This window comes from Nelusetta ayraudi, unplaced genomic scaffold, assembly GCF_046127955.1.
Source record: "Nelusetta ayraudi isolate G7.1 ecotype Tasmania unplaced genomic scaffold, CSIRO-AGI_Nayr_v1 ptg000079l, whole genome shotgun sequence".
Lineage (NCBI taxonomy): Eukaryota > Metazoa > Chordata > Actinopteri > Tetraodontiformes > Monacanthidae > Nelusetta > Nelusetta ayraudi.
Window position 1 is genome coordinate 3,385,001 of NW_027466129.1, and position 18,109 is coordinate 3,403,109.

General features: G+C 47.6%; 1 protein-coding gene across 2 annotated transcripts; it reads right to left on the reverse strand.

Annotated features, from left to right (window-relative positions):
* Positions 1–587: 587 nt before the first annotated feature.
* On the reverse strand, positions 588–16,667 carry prkcq (protein kinase C, theta). 2 transcript variants are annotated; one of them, XM_076043919.1, is made up of 18 exons: positions 16,516–16,667; positions 12,509–12,858; positions 9,549–9,748; positions 8,654–8,714; positions 7,848–8,037; positions 7,714–7,745; positions 7,525–7,610; positions 7,147–7,276; positions 5,910–6,019; positions 5,099–5,231; positions 4,808–4,998; positions 4,063–4,236; positions 3,117–3,208; positions 2,938–3,000; positions 2,711–2,849; positions 2,433–2,621; positions 1,717–1,845; positions 588–1,470 (listed from the first exon to the last, which is right to left on the reverse strand). In XM_076043919.1, exons 2-18 carry the CDS (start codon positions 12,624–12,626, stop codon positions 1,312–1,314), a joined length of 2,196 nt encoding a protein of 731 aa, XP_075900034.1. In that variant the 5' UTR covers positions 12,627–12,858; positions 16,516–16,667; the 3' UTR covers positions 588–1,311. The 2 variants fall into 2 exon arrangements, with proteins under 2 accessions (XP_075900034.1, XP_075900033.1); XM_076043918.1 differs by having other exon boundaries at positions 5,099–5,234.
* Positions 16,668–18,109: the final 1,442 nt, after the last annotated feature.

Here is an 18,109-nt window from a genome sequence, read left to right on the forward strand (position 1 = left end):
GTGCACAATTTCAATAAGACAATAATTTGGAATTCAATTATAATTTTAACACACCTTTTCCACACGTGGTATAAATAGCTGCAACTCTTCCATCTTTCTCCGTCAACTCGTTGTAACAGTCGGCCCCGTCTGTTTTCTTTGACCTACTTTCAAAAGTCTGCTCAACAGACTCTGTTGAAAAGATTTCCACCGAGACAGCTCTGTGGAAGCTGTCACACCGCCGACAGCAGTTTAGCTTTAGCTTTTAGCTCCGGCGTCGCTGTACCATTCATTTATTGCTCCCCGTTTTGACTGAAAGTTCCGTTTGGAGACCGGATATAGAATCTTCCAGTCAAAGAGAAAGTCAGAGAAAAAGAAATACAGAAAAAAATACTTTAAAAAAACAACAACAAACAAAAACAAATAAATGTACTGCTGCTGTGATTATTATTATTTTTTAGCTAGCGTGCTGTCTGCGGAGAAGAAGAGCGACGACAGTACGGCGCAAACCCGTGGGCTCACGGTCGCCCCCTTTAGGAAAGTATAGGTACTGATCGTATATCAGTCAGACTGTCTGTTTCACTTGGAATACAAAGCAGCAAAGAAAACAGCATTAAAAACACATTTTAATGTACATGTTTCACAATGAAGAATGCAATAAAACGTATTTTCCAGCAACATCTGATCCAGACTGCAGTGTCTACCACGCACTTGAGGTATGATGAGAAAACAAGACAAAAAAACACTACAACAATGATCATTAAATGACCTCTGCTACACAATGGTAGATCTTTAAGACAAAACAAAATAACTTATGTACACAATACGTACACAATGCTTGTTTTTTTTTTTTTTTAAAGTTTGCATTCTAGCACCTCGATAAAATATGTACTGCCCTACAGAACGAGACAAATAAAGACAATACATCAAACAAAAAGCATATAACCGTTTAGAGAATTCATGAGGCACGATAAATTATTCTTAATACACATCCGACAATATTCACTTAATTACAATAGCAAGTTAAGGAAGTTAACTTGGACGTTTACATAATTTGTAAACATTAATTTGAAGCAAAAGTTGGCTGTGAGGCCATCGTTTGAGGGGGCCGTTGTATATCAACACTTTCATTTAAAATCACAAGTTTTTGCGGTTTTGACCTCACTGGTTTAATACTGAATTGAGCAACCGTGGCTTCTGGTCAGAAGGAAACAACAGGTGCAGATTCCAAAACTAGGACAGAGCGCCGCTGTTCTCTTTCGGACAGCGTTGTGACAGTGGTGGTCTGCGTGTTGTGCAGCGTGCGTCAGTTGTGCTTCTGCCGAGGTCGTGTCAGCGACCCGGGATGCCGCTCATCCCCGGGTTGACGAACGAGAAGTTTCTGAACATGGTTTGGTCGACGCTGTTGATGAGCACTCGGTCGGCTGCCGACAGCCGAGGCTTCTCGTTGATGAACTCTTTGTCGAAGTTGCTGTAGTCGCCTGGCGACATCTGCAGGAGAGGAGGGGAAAGACAGGAAAGACACTCAGTAAAACCCAGCCATCCATCTTCCATACCCGCTTCTTCCCGAGCCCAGGGTCCCAGGCCCGGAATTGAACCCACGACCTTCTTGCTGTGAAGCGGCAGTGCTAACCACTGCACCACCGTGTCGTCAGTAAAACACTTCACTAAAATTTCGCCTGTGAGTTTTCTCCCAGTCAGAATGTCCTTTTTCAGAAGTGCAGCTGAGCTACTTACCAGCGTTGGTTTAAAGGGCGGCGCCACCTGCCTCTGCTCCAGGGCGTTCCAGTCGGTGGCGCTAAAGAAGCTGTGCCGCCTGATGTTCCCCTTCACTCCCAGACGCTCCTCAGGCTCCCGCACAAACAACTGCAGCGCAAACACAAACACAACTGCAGTTACTTTAATCTGAGCAAACAATCAACGTGCACATGAGACAGAGAGGAAAACCAATTCTGACTGACTGACTGACTGACCGGTTGACTGACTGGCTGACTGAATGGTAGGCTGAGTGGCTGACTGGTTGGTGGACTGATTAACTTGGTGACTGATTGATTGACTAACTGATTGATGTACTGCTTGACAGTCTAACTTGCTGATTAACTGGTTGACTGACTGGATGATTGACTAACTGACTGGTTAACTGACTGGTTGATTGACTGACTGACCAACTTTTTGCCTGTCTGACTGACTGGTTGACTGACTTGTTAACTGACTGGTTGACTGACGAGTTGACTGACTGACTGACTAGTTGACTGACTGACTGGCTGGTTGACTGACTGATTGGATGACTGGTTGACTGACTAGTTGACTGACTGGCTGGTTGACTGCCTGACTGGCTGGTTGACTGACTGACTGGTTAACTGACTAACTGATTGGATGACTGGTTGACTGACTGACTGGTTGACTGACTGACTGGTTAACTGACTGGCTGGTTGACTAGCAGACAGGCTGACCTTGATAAGAATGTCCTTGGAGTCCTTGGTGAGCCAGCGGGGGTAGGTGGGGTTGTCGGTGCGGATGGACAGGAAGAGCTCCTCCTCGTCGTGGCCGTGGAACGGCGACTGGCCGATGAGCATCTCGTACAGCATCACCCCGAACGACCACCAGTCCACGGAGCTGCTGTACTTCTGGCCCAGCAGGATCTGGAGGGGAAACAGGCAGCGGAGGGTTGACCAGAGTCCAGGATGGAAAGAGAAGGATGGATGATGAACTTCCTGAAGTGTCGGGGCACCTCGGGGGCGATGTAGTCGGGCGTCCCGCAGAAGGTCGACGTCCTGGAGTCGTCCTGCATGTTCTCCTTGCACATGCCGAAGTCTGCGATCTTGATGTGGCCCTCAGAGTCCAGCAGCACATTGTCCAGCTTAAGGTCTCTGAGAGAGGAATCCAAAGAGAGGAACTCTCACTGACTCTGACCTTTGACCTCTCTCTTCACATCGCCATCCATCTCAAGGCCTTTACCTGTAGATGATCCCTCTGGAGTGGAGGAACTGGAGGCCGCAGATGATCTCGGCGGCGTAGAAGCTGCAAGTGAAGAGGAGGAAGAGGAGGAAGAGGAGGAAGAGGAGGAAAAGTCAGAAGAGTCAGAGTGGTGGAGAGCAGAGGAGCGAGTCGAGTTGATTCTCGCAGCTGGAACTCACGTGGCTCGGTGCAGGTCGAACTTGTGGCAGTTCTGGATGTGGAACATGAGATCGCCTCCGTTCAGGAACTCCATCACGAAGAAGAGGTTCTCCTGGACAGGGGACAGTGGAGGAGGTAGGGGGCGGGGAGGTTGTCAGCGGGGAGAAGTAAGGGTCAGAGGTCAGCAAGGACGTTTTCATCTTTGTCTGTGTCCGAAATCACCCACTCATTCCCCCCTCCCTATATAGGGAGCTGTGGCTCACCTGGTAGAGCGGGCCGCGAATTGATGATGGAAGGGTTGGCGGTGAACACTGAACACTAAATTGCTCCCAGTGGGGATGGTAGGGCCTTGCATGGCAGCAGCCACCCACTGGTGTATGAATGTGTGAGTGAATGGGTGAATGAGAGGCCATTGGAAAGCGCTTTGGGGTACCGTGAAGGTGCTGGAAAGCGCGATGTAAGTGCAGACCATTTACCAACTATGATTCAGTAGCAAAATTAAAAAAAAACTTTTGGACATTCTCACTTTCAGACGATGTCATTAACAAAAGTTAATGACTTTTAGTGACGTTCACCACTACAACATAGCGGCCCATTTAGCTTTTTTAACGCAGCACGGCCAACTTGAAGAAATGATATTAACAGTCAAGAAGTAACGAAATAGCTGTATTTTCATTTCAATAACGAGCTAAACACTGTGGGGCTTCAAAGACACCGATTTTGTTGTAACTTTGCTTCGGTTCATTCAAGCAACATGTTTTCTACATATCCCATGATAGATTTTTCTCCTCCCATGAGGTGCGTCATTAAAACACTCCATCCATCTGCTGCTGCTCCGGCCCCCCGTCTGTCTAATTTTTAGAACCCACTGTGACCCACCAGTCAAAAAGTTGGCCGAAACGCCGACGTAGCCCGTCCATAGTGACTTTATAGTGACAGTAGGGGGCAACACAGGCCTGGTCTCACCTTGGTCTGGAAGGTGCAGTGGAGGTGTGTGAGGAAGGGGTTCTCCCAGGCCAGCGACAGCACCCTGCGCTCCACCATGGTGCACTCCACGTCGTCGTCCATCAGCACCACGTCCTTCTTCAGTGCCTTCACCGCAAAGAACTTGCCGTTGTGGACCAGCTCGGCCAGAAACACCTGCAGTGGAGAGAAAACCCCCCCACAAAACTTCACCTCCCCATTCTGAAAGGTTCTCCCACCTCCTTCCTTCCTTCCTTCCTCCACTCCACCTTTCCTAGTCCTACCGGATATTGCTCTTGGTCTCCAGACCACTTTTTAAGGGTCTCGGTTTCATCTCGGACTCAGAGGCGTTTTTACTGGGTCTTGTCTCGGTCTCGGACTGGACCGACTCGGTACTTTTGATCAAGACCGGTCAAGACTCAGCCAACACTACAATGACACTCTGTTTGTGACACCCATAGTGACACCCTGCCCCCTTATTCCTAGTTCATTTTTTTTTTAATTTCATGAAGCAAAGTTCAAATTATTTGGCAAAGCAGCAAAATGTTAAAGAAAACCATTAAAAGATGCCTTGCTGAACAGAGCTGTTGCTGTTCGATTTAGCAGCAAACTTGAATTTAAAAAAGATACTGGTCATTTGTATCTGTTTTGTTGTCCTTTTCTTTGTCTGGTCTTAGTCGCGATACTCTCTAGTCTTGGTAATGTCTTGGTCTCGGTTGGTTGGTGCCGTCTTGACTACAACACTAACCTTTCCAAAGCTGCCCTTGCCCAGCATCTTGTGCAGGACAAAGTCGTCCAGCGTGAATTTGGGCAGGTGCTCCTTCCTGGGGACGGCGTAGAGAGGCTCCTCCATCTCCTCCCCCTCCTCCACCGGCGGCGTTTCCAGAACCGGCCGGCTGACGACGTCACTCGGCCCGTCCCACGAGACTCCCTGCAGGTCTGCGGAAAGAGGAAGAGGAGTAGGAGGAGTCAAGGGGGCGGGAACAGGGAGGGTGAAGCCTGGGAAGAAAATGAAAATCATTGTTTGGTTTTTTTGCACCTTTAGCTGCAGGTGTGGTGGCGCTCGCCGCCCACGCCGTCCCCGCCCCGGACGGCGCTCGGACCACACCCGGCTGGGCGATGGTCACCGGACCCTCTCGACCCACGATGTCCATGTCTCTGGTGCTTCTGGCCTGCTGACGACAACAAGACAGAAACCACTTCAAAAGACTGGATTAGGGAAACAAACCAGTGAGAGGAGAGAATTCGGAGGCAGCCAGCCAATGAGTGTGAAGCACTCAAGGAAGTGGAATCAATATGGTTGCTATCAATAAGACTGTTTTAAGAGCTGGAATTGTTTTAAGCCATCGTGTGTGTGTTGTGTTTAGTTTAGTTTATTTGAACCATTAACAAAAAAAAAAACACAATAAATTTGCAATGTCAAATGCAGTGCTGGGAGGGGTGGGAAGACAAAAGGGCTTGTAGAAAAGTCCACTACCATCTGAAAATTAATGTTCACGGTGAATCAAACTGTCGGGAAAATAAAAGAAGAACAGAAATAAACAGTCATAGTTTTGATGTAGAAATTAAATACAAGAGAAAAGCAATGATAGTGATAAAAAGTATCATATGAGAGAGTTTTTGCATTACCTAAATGTATCATTTTATTTGTATGTGTCCCTATTTTTATAGTCTGTGTTATGTTTTGCTTTTTTATCGTGGATGTAACTGTGGGAATAAACGTATTGATCAGCGTCTAATAAGCCAAAGAGGTTCTGGCCACCGATCTGGGTGTTTGACACTCCAGTAAAAAGATCAATCAATCAATCAATCAATCAATCCAATACACAGGTGTGACTCTCCAGACCGACCTGCTGCTTGCTCTCGATCGTGGCCAGGGCCTCGGCCATCAGCTTCTGGTTGACGCCGCACAGGTTGGCCACCTTCTTCTCACACTTGTGGTGGACGTTCATGCCGCACTCTGCACAGTGAGAGAGAGAGAGAGAGAGAGAAGCAGTTCAGTGTGATGAGATGACAATGAGATATTAATGTCCTTTAATGGTATTAAAACAACATACATGTACATATATATATATATATATATATATACACATACACACATACATACAAACAAACGTTCATTTCATGAGGAAGAAAAATGGGCATTTTGTAGTGTTCAATATACCATCGATTTCACAAACCCATGATATTGCACTGACTCGCACTCGCTCAGGCAAACTAGGGCCCGGGGGCCACATGCGGCCCATTAAGCTTTTTGATCCGGCCTGCCGAACTTGAAGAACTTGATAGTCAGTCAGTCATAAAATAGTTGCATTTCATCTATTTTTCAGTGTTTTCAGAGTCATTTCAATGAAGAGCTGTGGGGCCTCAGACACTTGAGATTTGGTTGCAACTTTGCTTTGGTTCATTCTCAATTGACAAAAAAGTAACGCACAAAATGTTTTCTACACATCCCATCATATATTTTTTTCCCTCCTATCAGGTGGCTCACCAAAACACCATCCATCTGCTGCTCCTCCACTGCCCCCCTCTCCCACATTTTACAACCCCACCAGTCAAAAAGTTGGCCCACCCCTGTGTTAGCTCATAATAAAGAGCACAGTCATTTGCACTGTGCCCAATTGCGACCCAGTTCATTTTCAGGCCGGATGGATCCACTCTCATTTCTCTCTGTCTTTTTCCAGGGAAAAATGAAATGAGATGAAATCAAATACTCCCTAATGGCTTTCAAGAGAAAGTGTCCACATGCTGAACCCTGACGCCGCTGCCGTGGCGCTTTCAGCCGCTCATTGGATTAATTTCCAGCTGCTGCAACAGCTGCGCGAGTGAGTTTCCGCACGGCGACTGCTGGGAAATATTGTGAGAGCCGCTGCGGCGGCAGCTGGGGGAGAAAACTTTCTGGGCTGAACTGAGGGATTAGGTGCTCGGTTGGAGGCCTTGGTGGGAGAGCAATGCGTCACCAATCAGCTCCTCGCACTTCTCACTTCAAATCAAACTGGCAGGTGCCCGCTGGGAAGAGCAGCGGGGACCCAGAGGTGCATTTTGCAAAAAAAACATTGTAAAGAAAGTGAGCTGATTAAGTCTCACCCTCACATTTGAGCCCCTGCCGGGCCAGGCCCCACAGCAGGGTGCCGCAGTGTTCGCAGAAGGTGGGACTCTTGTAGTTGTACACCTTGAACCTGTGCGGCATGTCGATCTTGAAGCGCTCCTTGTGGATCTGCGGCAAAGACAGAAAAAAACAATGACGATTATAATGATGAATCAGCCGGGAGTGGAAACCAACAGCGGTGGAGGACTCGCGCTTTAGAGATTTTGATTTTTTTGGTATTGCGTTCCAATGGGGGGAAAATAACCCTATCCCTAAGGCGGAGTGAGAGGAAGAGTAGCACTTCCAGTCTCTGAACACACCAGGGGGCAGACTTGTGTCTCTTTATCTAAGGGGGGGGGGAGGGCCTCGTCACCCACCAGCGTCTCCTTGCTGTTGACGGCCGAGCCGGTGCACTTGGCGATGACCTTGTCGATGCACTTTTTGTGAATGGCGGCGTTGCACTCTGGAAATGAAAGACAGGTGGGAGGGAGGGAAGGGTGGGGTGAGAGGTAAGGTGAGGTGGGGAGCGGCCGAGCTGCTCGGTCGGTGGAAAAGTTGAGACTCACCTCTGCACTGGTAGCCCTGCTTGTTGAGACCCCTGTGGTGAGGAAGGAGAGGAAGGAGTGAGTGGGCAGTGTGTGTGTGTGTGTGTGTGTGTGTGTGTGTGTGTGTGCGTGCCCGCGTGCGTGCACGTGCGTACCAGACAAACTCCTTGCAGACGGAGCAGAAGGTGGGCTGCGGGAAGAAGGTGGCGCTGAACTCGTGGCACTTGACCAGGTGCACCTTGGCCTGCTTGATGGCGCCGCGGCGCTGGTGCAGCGCAAACGGACCCTCTCTCTCCCGCTCTTGCTCGCCCTCGCCCTCGCCGTCCGCCCGGACCCCCATGGCGTCTGGACGGACACACAGAACATCGGTCTGATGGTCGCTGCATCAATTTATCATTATCATTATTATTATTATTATTATTATTAATAGTAGTAGTAGTCGTAGTATCTTATTTTTGCTTGACTAATGAAGTGATCTTCTGCATTGTTCTGCTTGGTGGTGTGTTTCCCAGCAGTCCCAGGCATCGCTGGCTGTGTGCATGAGGTGGAGACTCACAAAGTCACGTACTGTGTTTGGAAATGAGCACAAATCCTACAGCGGCCGCTGCTGGGGTTTCTACACTTGACTCACTTCTCTTTCCAACACACACACACACACACACACACACACACACACACACACACACACACACACACACACACACACACACACACACACACACACACACACACACACACACACACCGAGTGGCCCGGAAACCCGATTTCAGCGCTCAATGTGTGTCTGACTGTTATGATTTTTGTATTGGTAAAATACAGAAATCACCCAGTTGTTGGTTAATTGGTATTTTGGATTCTCGTTAGTTGTCACATTAGCGCTAGCTAGCCTACCAGGGGTCCTATAATTTGATTTTGTGCGCCGCAGAGCAGCTGGTGACTGCCAACAAAGCCAGGGACTCACCGCTCCTCTCCAGGTAGTACTTGGCCTCCATCAGCAGGCGACCCTGAGGCTTCATCTCCAGCTGGAACACAAGAGACAAGAAGACGACAGTTACCTCCACCACCCAGATGAACCACAGATTGTGGCTCCTTTCTGCCCTCCTCTGGTGGGGAGTACGGCAACAAGGTACAAATACTTTAGCGTACCTAAGTACATTTTTCAAGTATCTGTACTTTGAGTATTCCTTTTTCTGACTACTTTTTACTTTTACGCCCTACATTTGTTCACAAATATATGTACATTCTACTACTTACATTGCAAAAAGTTACTTCTTACTTTTGCGCTTAAAAGACAAATTTTGTTCAAAGTCATTCACTTATTATTTATTCTAGTTGTTTTTGCGTAAAGTGGAGCTATTTGAACTGTGTTATTGTCTAAGTGAATATAAAAGTCGATATTTTAGAGGGAGATTATTTTAGAGTACCTGTTCAGTCACTGTTCAGTAAGTTTTCAGTACAGAGAAAAACAAATGTGTAGAAAATAACATTGGTTATTGTTATTAAAAGTGTCAACATCCAATAATAGCTCACTGGTCAGAACTATTACTGATTACAGTTTGGTTGAAATGAAGTTGAAAAGAATAAAAAAAAAAAAAAAAAAACTGTCCAAAATGATCCAGATGCTCAAGACCTCTGACCTCTGACCCCTGGTCACTTCAGTCTAGATTATTCTGTCACAATCTTTTCATTTTCGCTCAATGATCAACAAATGTATTCTTACATTAACAGCAGTGGGAGTACATTTCAGAACATGAACTTTCTTACTTTTTACTTGAGGAAAGCAGTGCAATCACTACTTTTTACTTTTACCAGAGTGCTTTTATTTTTACACAAGTATCCAAACTGCAGCCGCTCACCCAGATCTCCAGCTTGCCGTTCTCCTTCTTGCAGCGCGTGGCCAGCGAGTCCAGCGCCACCGTGGCCTCGGACTTGAGCTCGGCCGTGCGGTCCTTCACCATCACGTGCATGATGCGCCCACGGTGCACGTGGGCGTCGAAGGTGGTGCTCCACGGTGGGTACATGGTGGGCTTCTTCTGCTTGTACACAGGACCCTTCTCTGGACGGGGAGGAGGTGGAGGGCAATGACACAGAGCAGCAATAAGGTTGACCTTTATTCTCTCATACGCCCCCTACTGGTGCTAAATGGCATGACAGCTAACAGCAGTAAGTGTGAACCCCCCCCCCCCCCCCCAGACCCCCAATGGAGCTTAACAACTATATGGTTGACCTTTTTTCTCTCCCTCCTCCCTCACACGCCCCCTAATGGTGCTAAAGAGCAACTCCAGGTTCACCTGATAAAACTCTCTCTCTCTCTCTCCACATATATATATGTATAAATTTGCTGATATACGTAATAAAATTCCATCCACTTGAATGATTTCACACACAAAAGGTTTCTGTTCTGTGGATGGTAAGAATGTTTACTGCCAACATCTCAAACTAATCCCAGGCAATAGGATGAACGTATAGTGTGTCACTGCGGGGGGTCGGGGGGGATTAAGTGCTATTTCACAGCCTTAATCTGCCGCATAAAAACTAAACTGGTAATAATCTGCGAGCGCCCCCGGCCGTTGCATTTGTACACCTCCGCCGTCTCCTCGCACACTTTCACTTCCTCTCAGAGGGATGGTCGTCGGACTGTCGCTCATAGGATCAATCAATTCAATCACATGACCTGAAGAGAAGAAAATACCCCGCCCAAAAATCAGCTGCTGCCGCATCTCTATGATCGACATCTGCTAATAAACGCTTTTTCAAAGAGAGAGAAAAAATCCCAAATATCCCTTTACATAACGGCCACATGCCGTCCTGCTGCTGCAACAACGAGCCCACTAATCTCTCTCTCTCTCTCCCTCTCTCTCCCTCGCTCTCTCTCACACACACACACACACACACACACACACAAGCTGCATTTCCATGACAGTTTTTCGCAAAATAAAAGCGATATTTCTAAAATTTCGACAAAGCACAATTGCGATTTGCAGGTGTTTCCATCCAATGGTGTGAAGCGTTTAAGCCGTAATTCTGGTCAAATCTCGTCCTGCTGACCTGTAAATGCCAAAAAAAGTGTTTCCATGACACTGGCAATGTACCTCCATATCAACACATCTGAAAAAGCACCTCATGAGGGCGTCAAAGCCTTTTAGCCATATTTGAGACGTTTATTATTATTGAGGTTTTGTGCAATTCTAGGGTCTTGGAAATGCAGCTATACACACACACACTCAACACAAACACCCAAACACTCGGGGGGGGAGGTGAGAACTTTGCGGTATTGCAACCTGTGTTATTTCTGAGAACCTGCTCCAGGTGTCAGTGCCACACTGTGCTCTGAAATGACTGGCTGATTGGTTGACTGGTTGACTGCCTGCCTGACTGACTGGTTGACTGGTTGACTGACTGGCTGACTCACTGACTGGTTGTCCAACTGACTGGCTGGTTGACTGGCTGGCTGACTCATTGACCGGTTGACCGACTGACTGACTGGCTGACTCATTGACCGACTGACTGGCTGACTGGCTGACTGACTGGCTGTGAGCTCACACAGGATTCATATGAAAACGAGTCGATGACGTCTTTGGTTGGTTGGTACCAGTGAAACACAAATATATAAGGCGCGTGCGCACACACATGCACACACACAGGCGAGCGTCTTAGAAGAGTTTTTCACTTTGAAGCGCCGCTGTCGCCGCCTCAGCAGCCGACTTCAGTGGAAAGCAGCTTCCTGACTGATGAGGAAGCTGCTTTCCACTGAAGTCACTCATCAGCCGCTGCCAGCCCCAGTGGCTGATGGGAGCTCAGCGCTGGGAGACTGTCTTCTTTGGAAAATCCTCCTTTTTTCTCTTCCTTTTTTTTTCTTTTTTAGAACTTCATTAAAGCTGCAGGAGGTGCAGCCACTTTGATGCTAAATCGTCTGAAATGTCGCGCGGCGAAATGAAACTAAAACGCCACAGGATCTGATCCGAAGCGGCGATGCGGGGGGGGGGGTTTCGCAGAGGAAGAGAAAAACGTCAGCGGCGTCGTGTTTCCTCTCCGTCGGGTTTAAAGTCCCGGCGACAACGACGACAAGGCGGAGGGTTCCCTCAGCCGAGTCGCTGCAACCACCACGGCTTCACGCGGCTTAAAACCTCGCCGCACCAGCAAACAGCTCTCTGGTTTGCAGAGTCGATTCAATCATTTAACCAATAAGAAGGGAGAGGCCCCACTTACTGAAGGAGTCATGAAGAGATATTACAGACAGAGAAATACATCAGAAGAAGCTTTTTTTGTTTTGTTTGTTTTAACTGAATGAGGTTCTTTGCGTCTTTATAAGGTATAAATTATTATTAGCTAAAAAAAAAAAAGAAGAGCCTTTTTATATTATTATATTGCCTATTAAGTCATGAACTCGTTTAAGTAAAGTAAAATAAAAATAAAACGTCATTGAAAGATTTTCACTCGCGCCAGCAGCTCCGGTAACCTCCAGCTGGCTGATCTTTTAATCTGTTATTGATGCCTTTTGCCACCAGAGGGTGTGTGAAGATTTAAACAAAAAACAAACAATCAAAAACAACAACAAAAAAAGACACAATGCATATTGTATGCGTAACTTATTTTTCCAAAATAATTCTTTGCTTATTGAGAACGGATTCCCCCCCCCCCCCTTTTCTCCACAAGTCGCACAATGTTGATCATTGACACACACACACACACACACACACACACACACACACACACACACACACACACACACACACACACACTAGTCACATGACCACCAAAACCACGCAACCAACCAACCAAACAAGCAACTGGCAGCTGGGATCGTTCAACTGACCTGTGTCGACGACCTCCTTCATGTAGACGGCGCAGTAGGGGTTGAGCACCTCCTCGTGGTAGGCCAGGCCGGGGTCCATCTCGAAGTTGGAGAAGCCGATGCGCAGGAACGGCGACATGGCTGCGGTGTCGTCCTCAACCCCTCCCTCCCCCGACACCCCGCCCCCTCCCCCGACCTCTGCGACCACCACCTCGGGCTGGCGGACGCCAACTGGCTCCTCGTCCTCTTCAGGGGGCGACGAGACGGGATGGCAGTGGGGTGGGGGGATGGGTGGGGGGGTGGAGAGAGTGAGGAGGTGGAGGAGGAGGAGGGAGGAGCCGCTTCACGCCCTCGCCGCCGCCTTCAGCAACCTGCCGCAGGGAGAGACCCAGTCAGAGAGACGCACGCGGCGGCAGCCGAAGCACAGCAGCCCACTTCCGCCTGCCTCCACCAATCAGCTGCTTCCAACTGAGCGCGCTCAAAAGTTCTCTCCCGACGAGGACCAAAGGGGAAAAATAAAAAAAAGAACCCCCAAACCCCCAGCCCCACCCACGCCGCCCCCACGCATGACGCTTGGTGGCTCCAGGAGGTGTCGAACCTGCAGTCACTGGCTTCGACCACCTAGAAAAAAAAAGAATCTATATCTTGACCACAATCTCTCCGGTCTTTGATTCATCAGTCGACCGAGAGCTCAGATCAGATTAGATTCAGTCATATGAGATATCTAGGGACTGTGTGTGTGTGTGTGTGCGCACAAGCTGGAAGGCGACTATTAATAGCGGTGAAACACTAGACGTAGATCACGGCCGCTCGCTCTCTCACCACCGGCAGCCGCCGCCACCGCCGACCCTGAGTCAGTGTCATGTGACCCGCCGCCGACTCCACCGAACCCCAGTGAAAGCACAGGAGCCGCCCCCAGAGCAACGACAACTGTGTTAATACTGTGTTTATACTAAGAAGCAACAGTCATAATTACTACTACTACTACTACGACTTCAATCATTTTTTTTTTTTTTTCTTTTTCAAAGGAGGCGTTCACAAACATCCCGGATTGCACAGAAGTGATTTCTGCCTTGTTTTCGTGCGCCCCTGAACGCAGCGCTGCAGTGGTGGTGCACTCTGGCGTGCAGCAGGGCTGCTCGCACTTCCGCTGCGCCACATGCAGCCTTCAAACCTCACTTCCTGTCTCTGACTTTTTGAATCTGGAGCTCGAGCGGGGCACGGCCGCCTCAGCATCGCAAAACAAACACGAAAAAAATAAAAAACTTAAAAAAAAAAAAAGTAAAACGTGCCCGAGATTAAACAACGTATCGCGGATACAACTTTTTTTTTTTTTTTTAATCAACAAATCCTGTTTTGGTGCCAGCTGATTAGTAACCTGGTGACTTTTGAACTATTTATTGACTTATTATGATTTCTCATTATTCGTCCCTGTCATGACTAGCCATAATTTTTTTTTTTTTCTAAATCAAATTCCTTGTTCCTTTGCTGTAATAATCCTGATTCTGAATCTGACCTCTGGTTGCCGTCATTCGGAGCAAAATAACCTAAAGTGTTCAATTCTATTTTCATCTCGTTTCACAGAAATTTTGAGTTCTAAAAAAGGAAAAGAAAAAAAAACTTCAAGAAAGTGAACCTGGTTTTTGCGCTTTTTGGTGGACTGGGGGGGGCTGACCTCTGACCCAGCCAGTGGCGACTCCCACGACAGGATTAAACGCCTCGTTCTCGTGAGGTAACGGCTCTAAGAGGATTCAGAAAAAACATACACACACACACGCACACGCACACCAGGGCCTTTGTTCACGACGAGTGGTCTCAATTGGACTAAAAAGAGAGAAAAGAGAAGCGTTTTGAGGAGGAAAACCAGCTGCAGGTGAAGTCGAGGACGCGGACGCCGGCCGGCCGGCCAATGAGGCGAAGCCAAGCGGCGGCGGTGGCGACGCTGCCGTCTCGACTCCTACTGGCTGGACTTTGTGCGTTTGCGTTGGTTGGAAGTGGGTGGATCTGTGGCGCTGCAGCCACCTGTGGGCACTCAAAGGCCACAGTGACCATCACACACACACACACACACACACACACACACACACACACACACACACACACACACACACACACACACACACACACACACACACACACACACACACACACACACACACACACACACACACACGCCTCATATGATGATGTGTAGAAGGTCAGGTACCAGCGTGAAGACCCTGGAAACCTTTCAGCAGCCCACCTGACCCTCAGTACTCCACACAATCAAAGGCAAGCGTGTGTGTGTCTACCACCGTGTGTGTGTGTGTGTGTGTGTGTGTGGGGCGGCGCGCACGCGCGATGTTTGAAGCAGTGCAGAACTGAGAGTTGTGGGTTTGCCTTTGTTGTAAATGGACGGCAGCTTTGTGTTTGCCTGTGTTGGTGTGTGTGTGTGTGTGTGTGTGTGTGTGTGTGTGTCTGTGTGTGCGCGACAGACGCCTTTCGAGTCTCCCAAGTGTCCCTGAAGTGCTCGCAAGTTCAAAGATAGAAAGCCCCCGGCAGCAGGGGCCTTGCACCACTCGGCACAGACTTACGTCAGTCAGCCGTCAGATGGATCAGGAACCTCCTGCCTGCCTGAGGGTCGGGGTTCTGGAAGAACCCGCCGTCGGAGGAACACGTCACTGTGGGGACGTGACCATCAAAAAGTATTTTTCCAATGGGAAGCACGATGCTTTCAATACAAAGGCAAAACCAAGGCTCAACTTCCTGTGTGTGTATGTGTGTGTGTGTGTGTGTGTGTGGGTGTGTGTGTGCGTGATGTCACATTGTGGTTTTGAGTTCCTGTGAAACTCCACTTCAATTCTCATACAGCCCAAGCAAACGTGGTTTGTTGTCGCACTTACTGAACGTTTCAAAATTCTAAATTAAATTTTTTTTCAAATTCTCAAATTGAACCCCCCCTTCACTCTCCAAGTTACAAAACATTTGGCTCCAATATGTCTCCATCTTCTTGCAGCTTGCACAACATTTTCAAATACCCCAATTTGTGAATTCTATGCCGTCTTTGAATGTGACATAAACGCATTAGAAATATTTGCATTCTGTTTTTTAGACTGTGTGCCATTTGCGGGCTGTCGGAATTTATGGCCAACATGTCGTAACTCCTGACCGTGATTGTATGAAGGTGGGTTTCCTGCAGCCTGCTGCTGCTGCTGGTGGTGCTATTGGTGCTGCTGCTGTTACTGCTGCTGCTGCTGCTGTTGCTGCTGGTGGTGCTGCTGCTGGTGGTGCTGGTGGTGCTGCTGGTGGTGGTGCTGTTGGTGCTGCTACTGCTGCTGCTGCTGCTGCTGTTACTGCTGCTGTTGCTGCTGCTGCTGCTGCTTTTTCATGACGTTTAATTTTGCAAACTAAACTACTGATAACTGATAATTATCAGTAGTGCTGATAATTCAAGTCGAAGAATAAGACGACTGAGACTCTGCTGCTACATCTTCTACCATCCAGTATTAATATTATATATTAATGTTAGATGTGGTACCAGGACATAGTAAAAATTCACAGTTTTTACGCTTTTACAGAAAAAAAAGAGTTAAACATTAATATGTAAATATTTTTCCTACACATAACACCCCTCCCCGACCCTCACACTTACTATAAACTGTCACCCAATCAGCCACCAACACTTTCAACACAAGTTGTAGTCGCTTTTTAAAGTAGAACGTCAACTGAGCAAAAACCAAGTTCATTTTTTTTTTTTTTTACCCAATAACTGGCAGTTAGAGTCAGCTCGCGATGGAACCGGGTGCACGTGCACCCGCAGCCGTCGTGTTTACGTCCTGACGGTTCGTTTGACTGGACCCCTCCGCCTTCCTCCCCCCGCGCTCGCCACCCCACCAACAAAGCCCCCAAAAAATTATAATTAAAAAATATTCAAAGAAAGAAAGAAAGAAAGAAAGAAAGAAAGAAAGAAAGAAAACCCTCTAGTAGTTTTAGTTTTAACGCCTAAATAAAGCGGGAAACCGTAGCCGACGAACCGCCGCCTGACCCACCTGTGACTGAAGGGAGCGTCTGGCTTCGCTGTCGGCAGCTGTTCTCCGTCCGTCGGTCCGGTTCCCCTTTGTCTGTCTGACTGACTGACTGTTTCACTGATTGTTTGTCTGGCTGACTGACAGCCTGACTGACTGGCAGTCACTCAGCTCACAGCCGTGCGAGAGGCGCATTTAACCGCCGAGCCCCGGCGCCTTCACGGACCTGTCGGAACATTCACGACTATAGACTTAGGTATATGAAAAACAAACAAACAAAAAACCCCGAAAACCTTTATTTTATTTAGAATAGGTCGAATTTAAAACTGAGATGTTTGAACTCATCTAAAAAGTCAGAAGAAAATATGTCGAGGTTCAGTGCATGGTTATTATTTTTTTTTAATTTAAAATTACGACCTTTAAACTAAACAATAAGTTAATTGTCTGTCTGTTGTTGCTTACGCAGCCCACTGGTTTAGATAGCTCTGATTCTGTCCAAGTCCAATCAATCAATCAATCAATCAATCAATCAATCAATCAATCAATCAATCAATCAATCAACTTTTATTGAGAAAACACTAAGTCACAGTCTAAGGCAAAGCTCCATAGTGACCCTCAACCCTGCAGGGCAACATCAGTTCTGAATGGTGTTCTTACCCTGTTATCTTTATCTCCCACATCATATCAGTAATTTTAATGGTGGCATCTGTGCTTCCTGTTGCTGCGGACTGACAGCTCCCTCATAATAAAGGAAACACATGCCACTATAGTGACTCACTGCAGCATAGCAGCACAACTACCAGTGAAGTTTTCACACGCGTGAAGTGAAACCAGCGTTTCAGAGTGGCAGGAAAAGGGCGGAGCCTGGCCATAGGTAGGAGCATGAAATCACATCCCCATTTTTTTTTTTCTTTAAAAGGCGTTTATTTACCAGCAGGACTGACCTATGGCACAGCTAGTCATAAAGTTACTGTGATCATGACTATGACTACTCCTCCTGCAGTGACCACAGCGATGACTCCGCTGTCACATTTAGTCTCACCGTCGATGGAAAGTCTGCACAGTCGACTCTCTACTGAGCGACGGGTGACGTTTTCATCCTAAACGAAACTCTTGAGAGGAAATGTGTCTCATTTCATTCCTTATTTTTAATCTCCTCCTTGAGATGGCCTTTTAAAAAAAAGGGAAATTACATCAGAGAGGTGCTTGAAATCATATGAACTTTGACACTCGAGTGAGTTTTAGCGTATTCCTGAAACAGACTGGCTGTCATTGTTTTAGAGCAGGCTTTGGCAAACTAGGGCCCGGGGGCCCATATGCGGCCCGTTTAGCTTTTTGAAGAAATGTATATTAATAGTCAGTAAGTCAGTAAGTAACTCTGTGTTTTCAGAGTCATTTCAATAAAGAGCTAAACACCGTGGGGCTTCACCGAAACACTCCATTCACCTGCTGCTGCTCCGGCCCCTCTGTCACATTTTACAAGCCACTGTGGCCCCACCAGTCAAAGGGTTGGCCCACCATCTGTTCTAGAGCGATCCAGTCTGAATCAAACGTCAGGAGGAGTCTGTTGCAGCCGACGACTGTGAGCAACCCTTGACTACATGTCAGCTTTATGGTC

What these genes read in the sequence shown, in the direction of transcription:
- prkcq (XM_076043918.1), bottom strand. Translation starts at nt 12,626, where the DNA reads ATGTCGCCGTTCCTGCGCATCGGCTTCTCCAACTTCGAGATGGACCCC. An exon ending in ACGGCAAGCTGGAGATCTGG is followed by an intron (nt 8,715 to 9,548) that starts GTGAGCGGCTGC and finishes CTTGTGTTCCAG; the next exon opens with CTGGAGATGAAGCCTCAGGG. An exon ending in ACTGCACCTTCCAGACCAAG is followed by an intron (nt 3,209 to 4,062) that starts GTGAGACCAGGC and finishes TCCCCTGTCCAG; the next exon opens with GAGAACCTCTTCTTCGTGAT.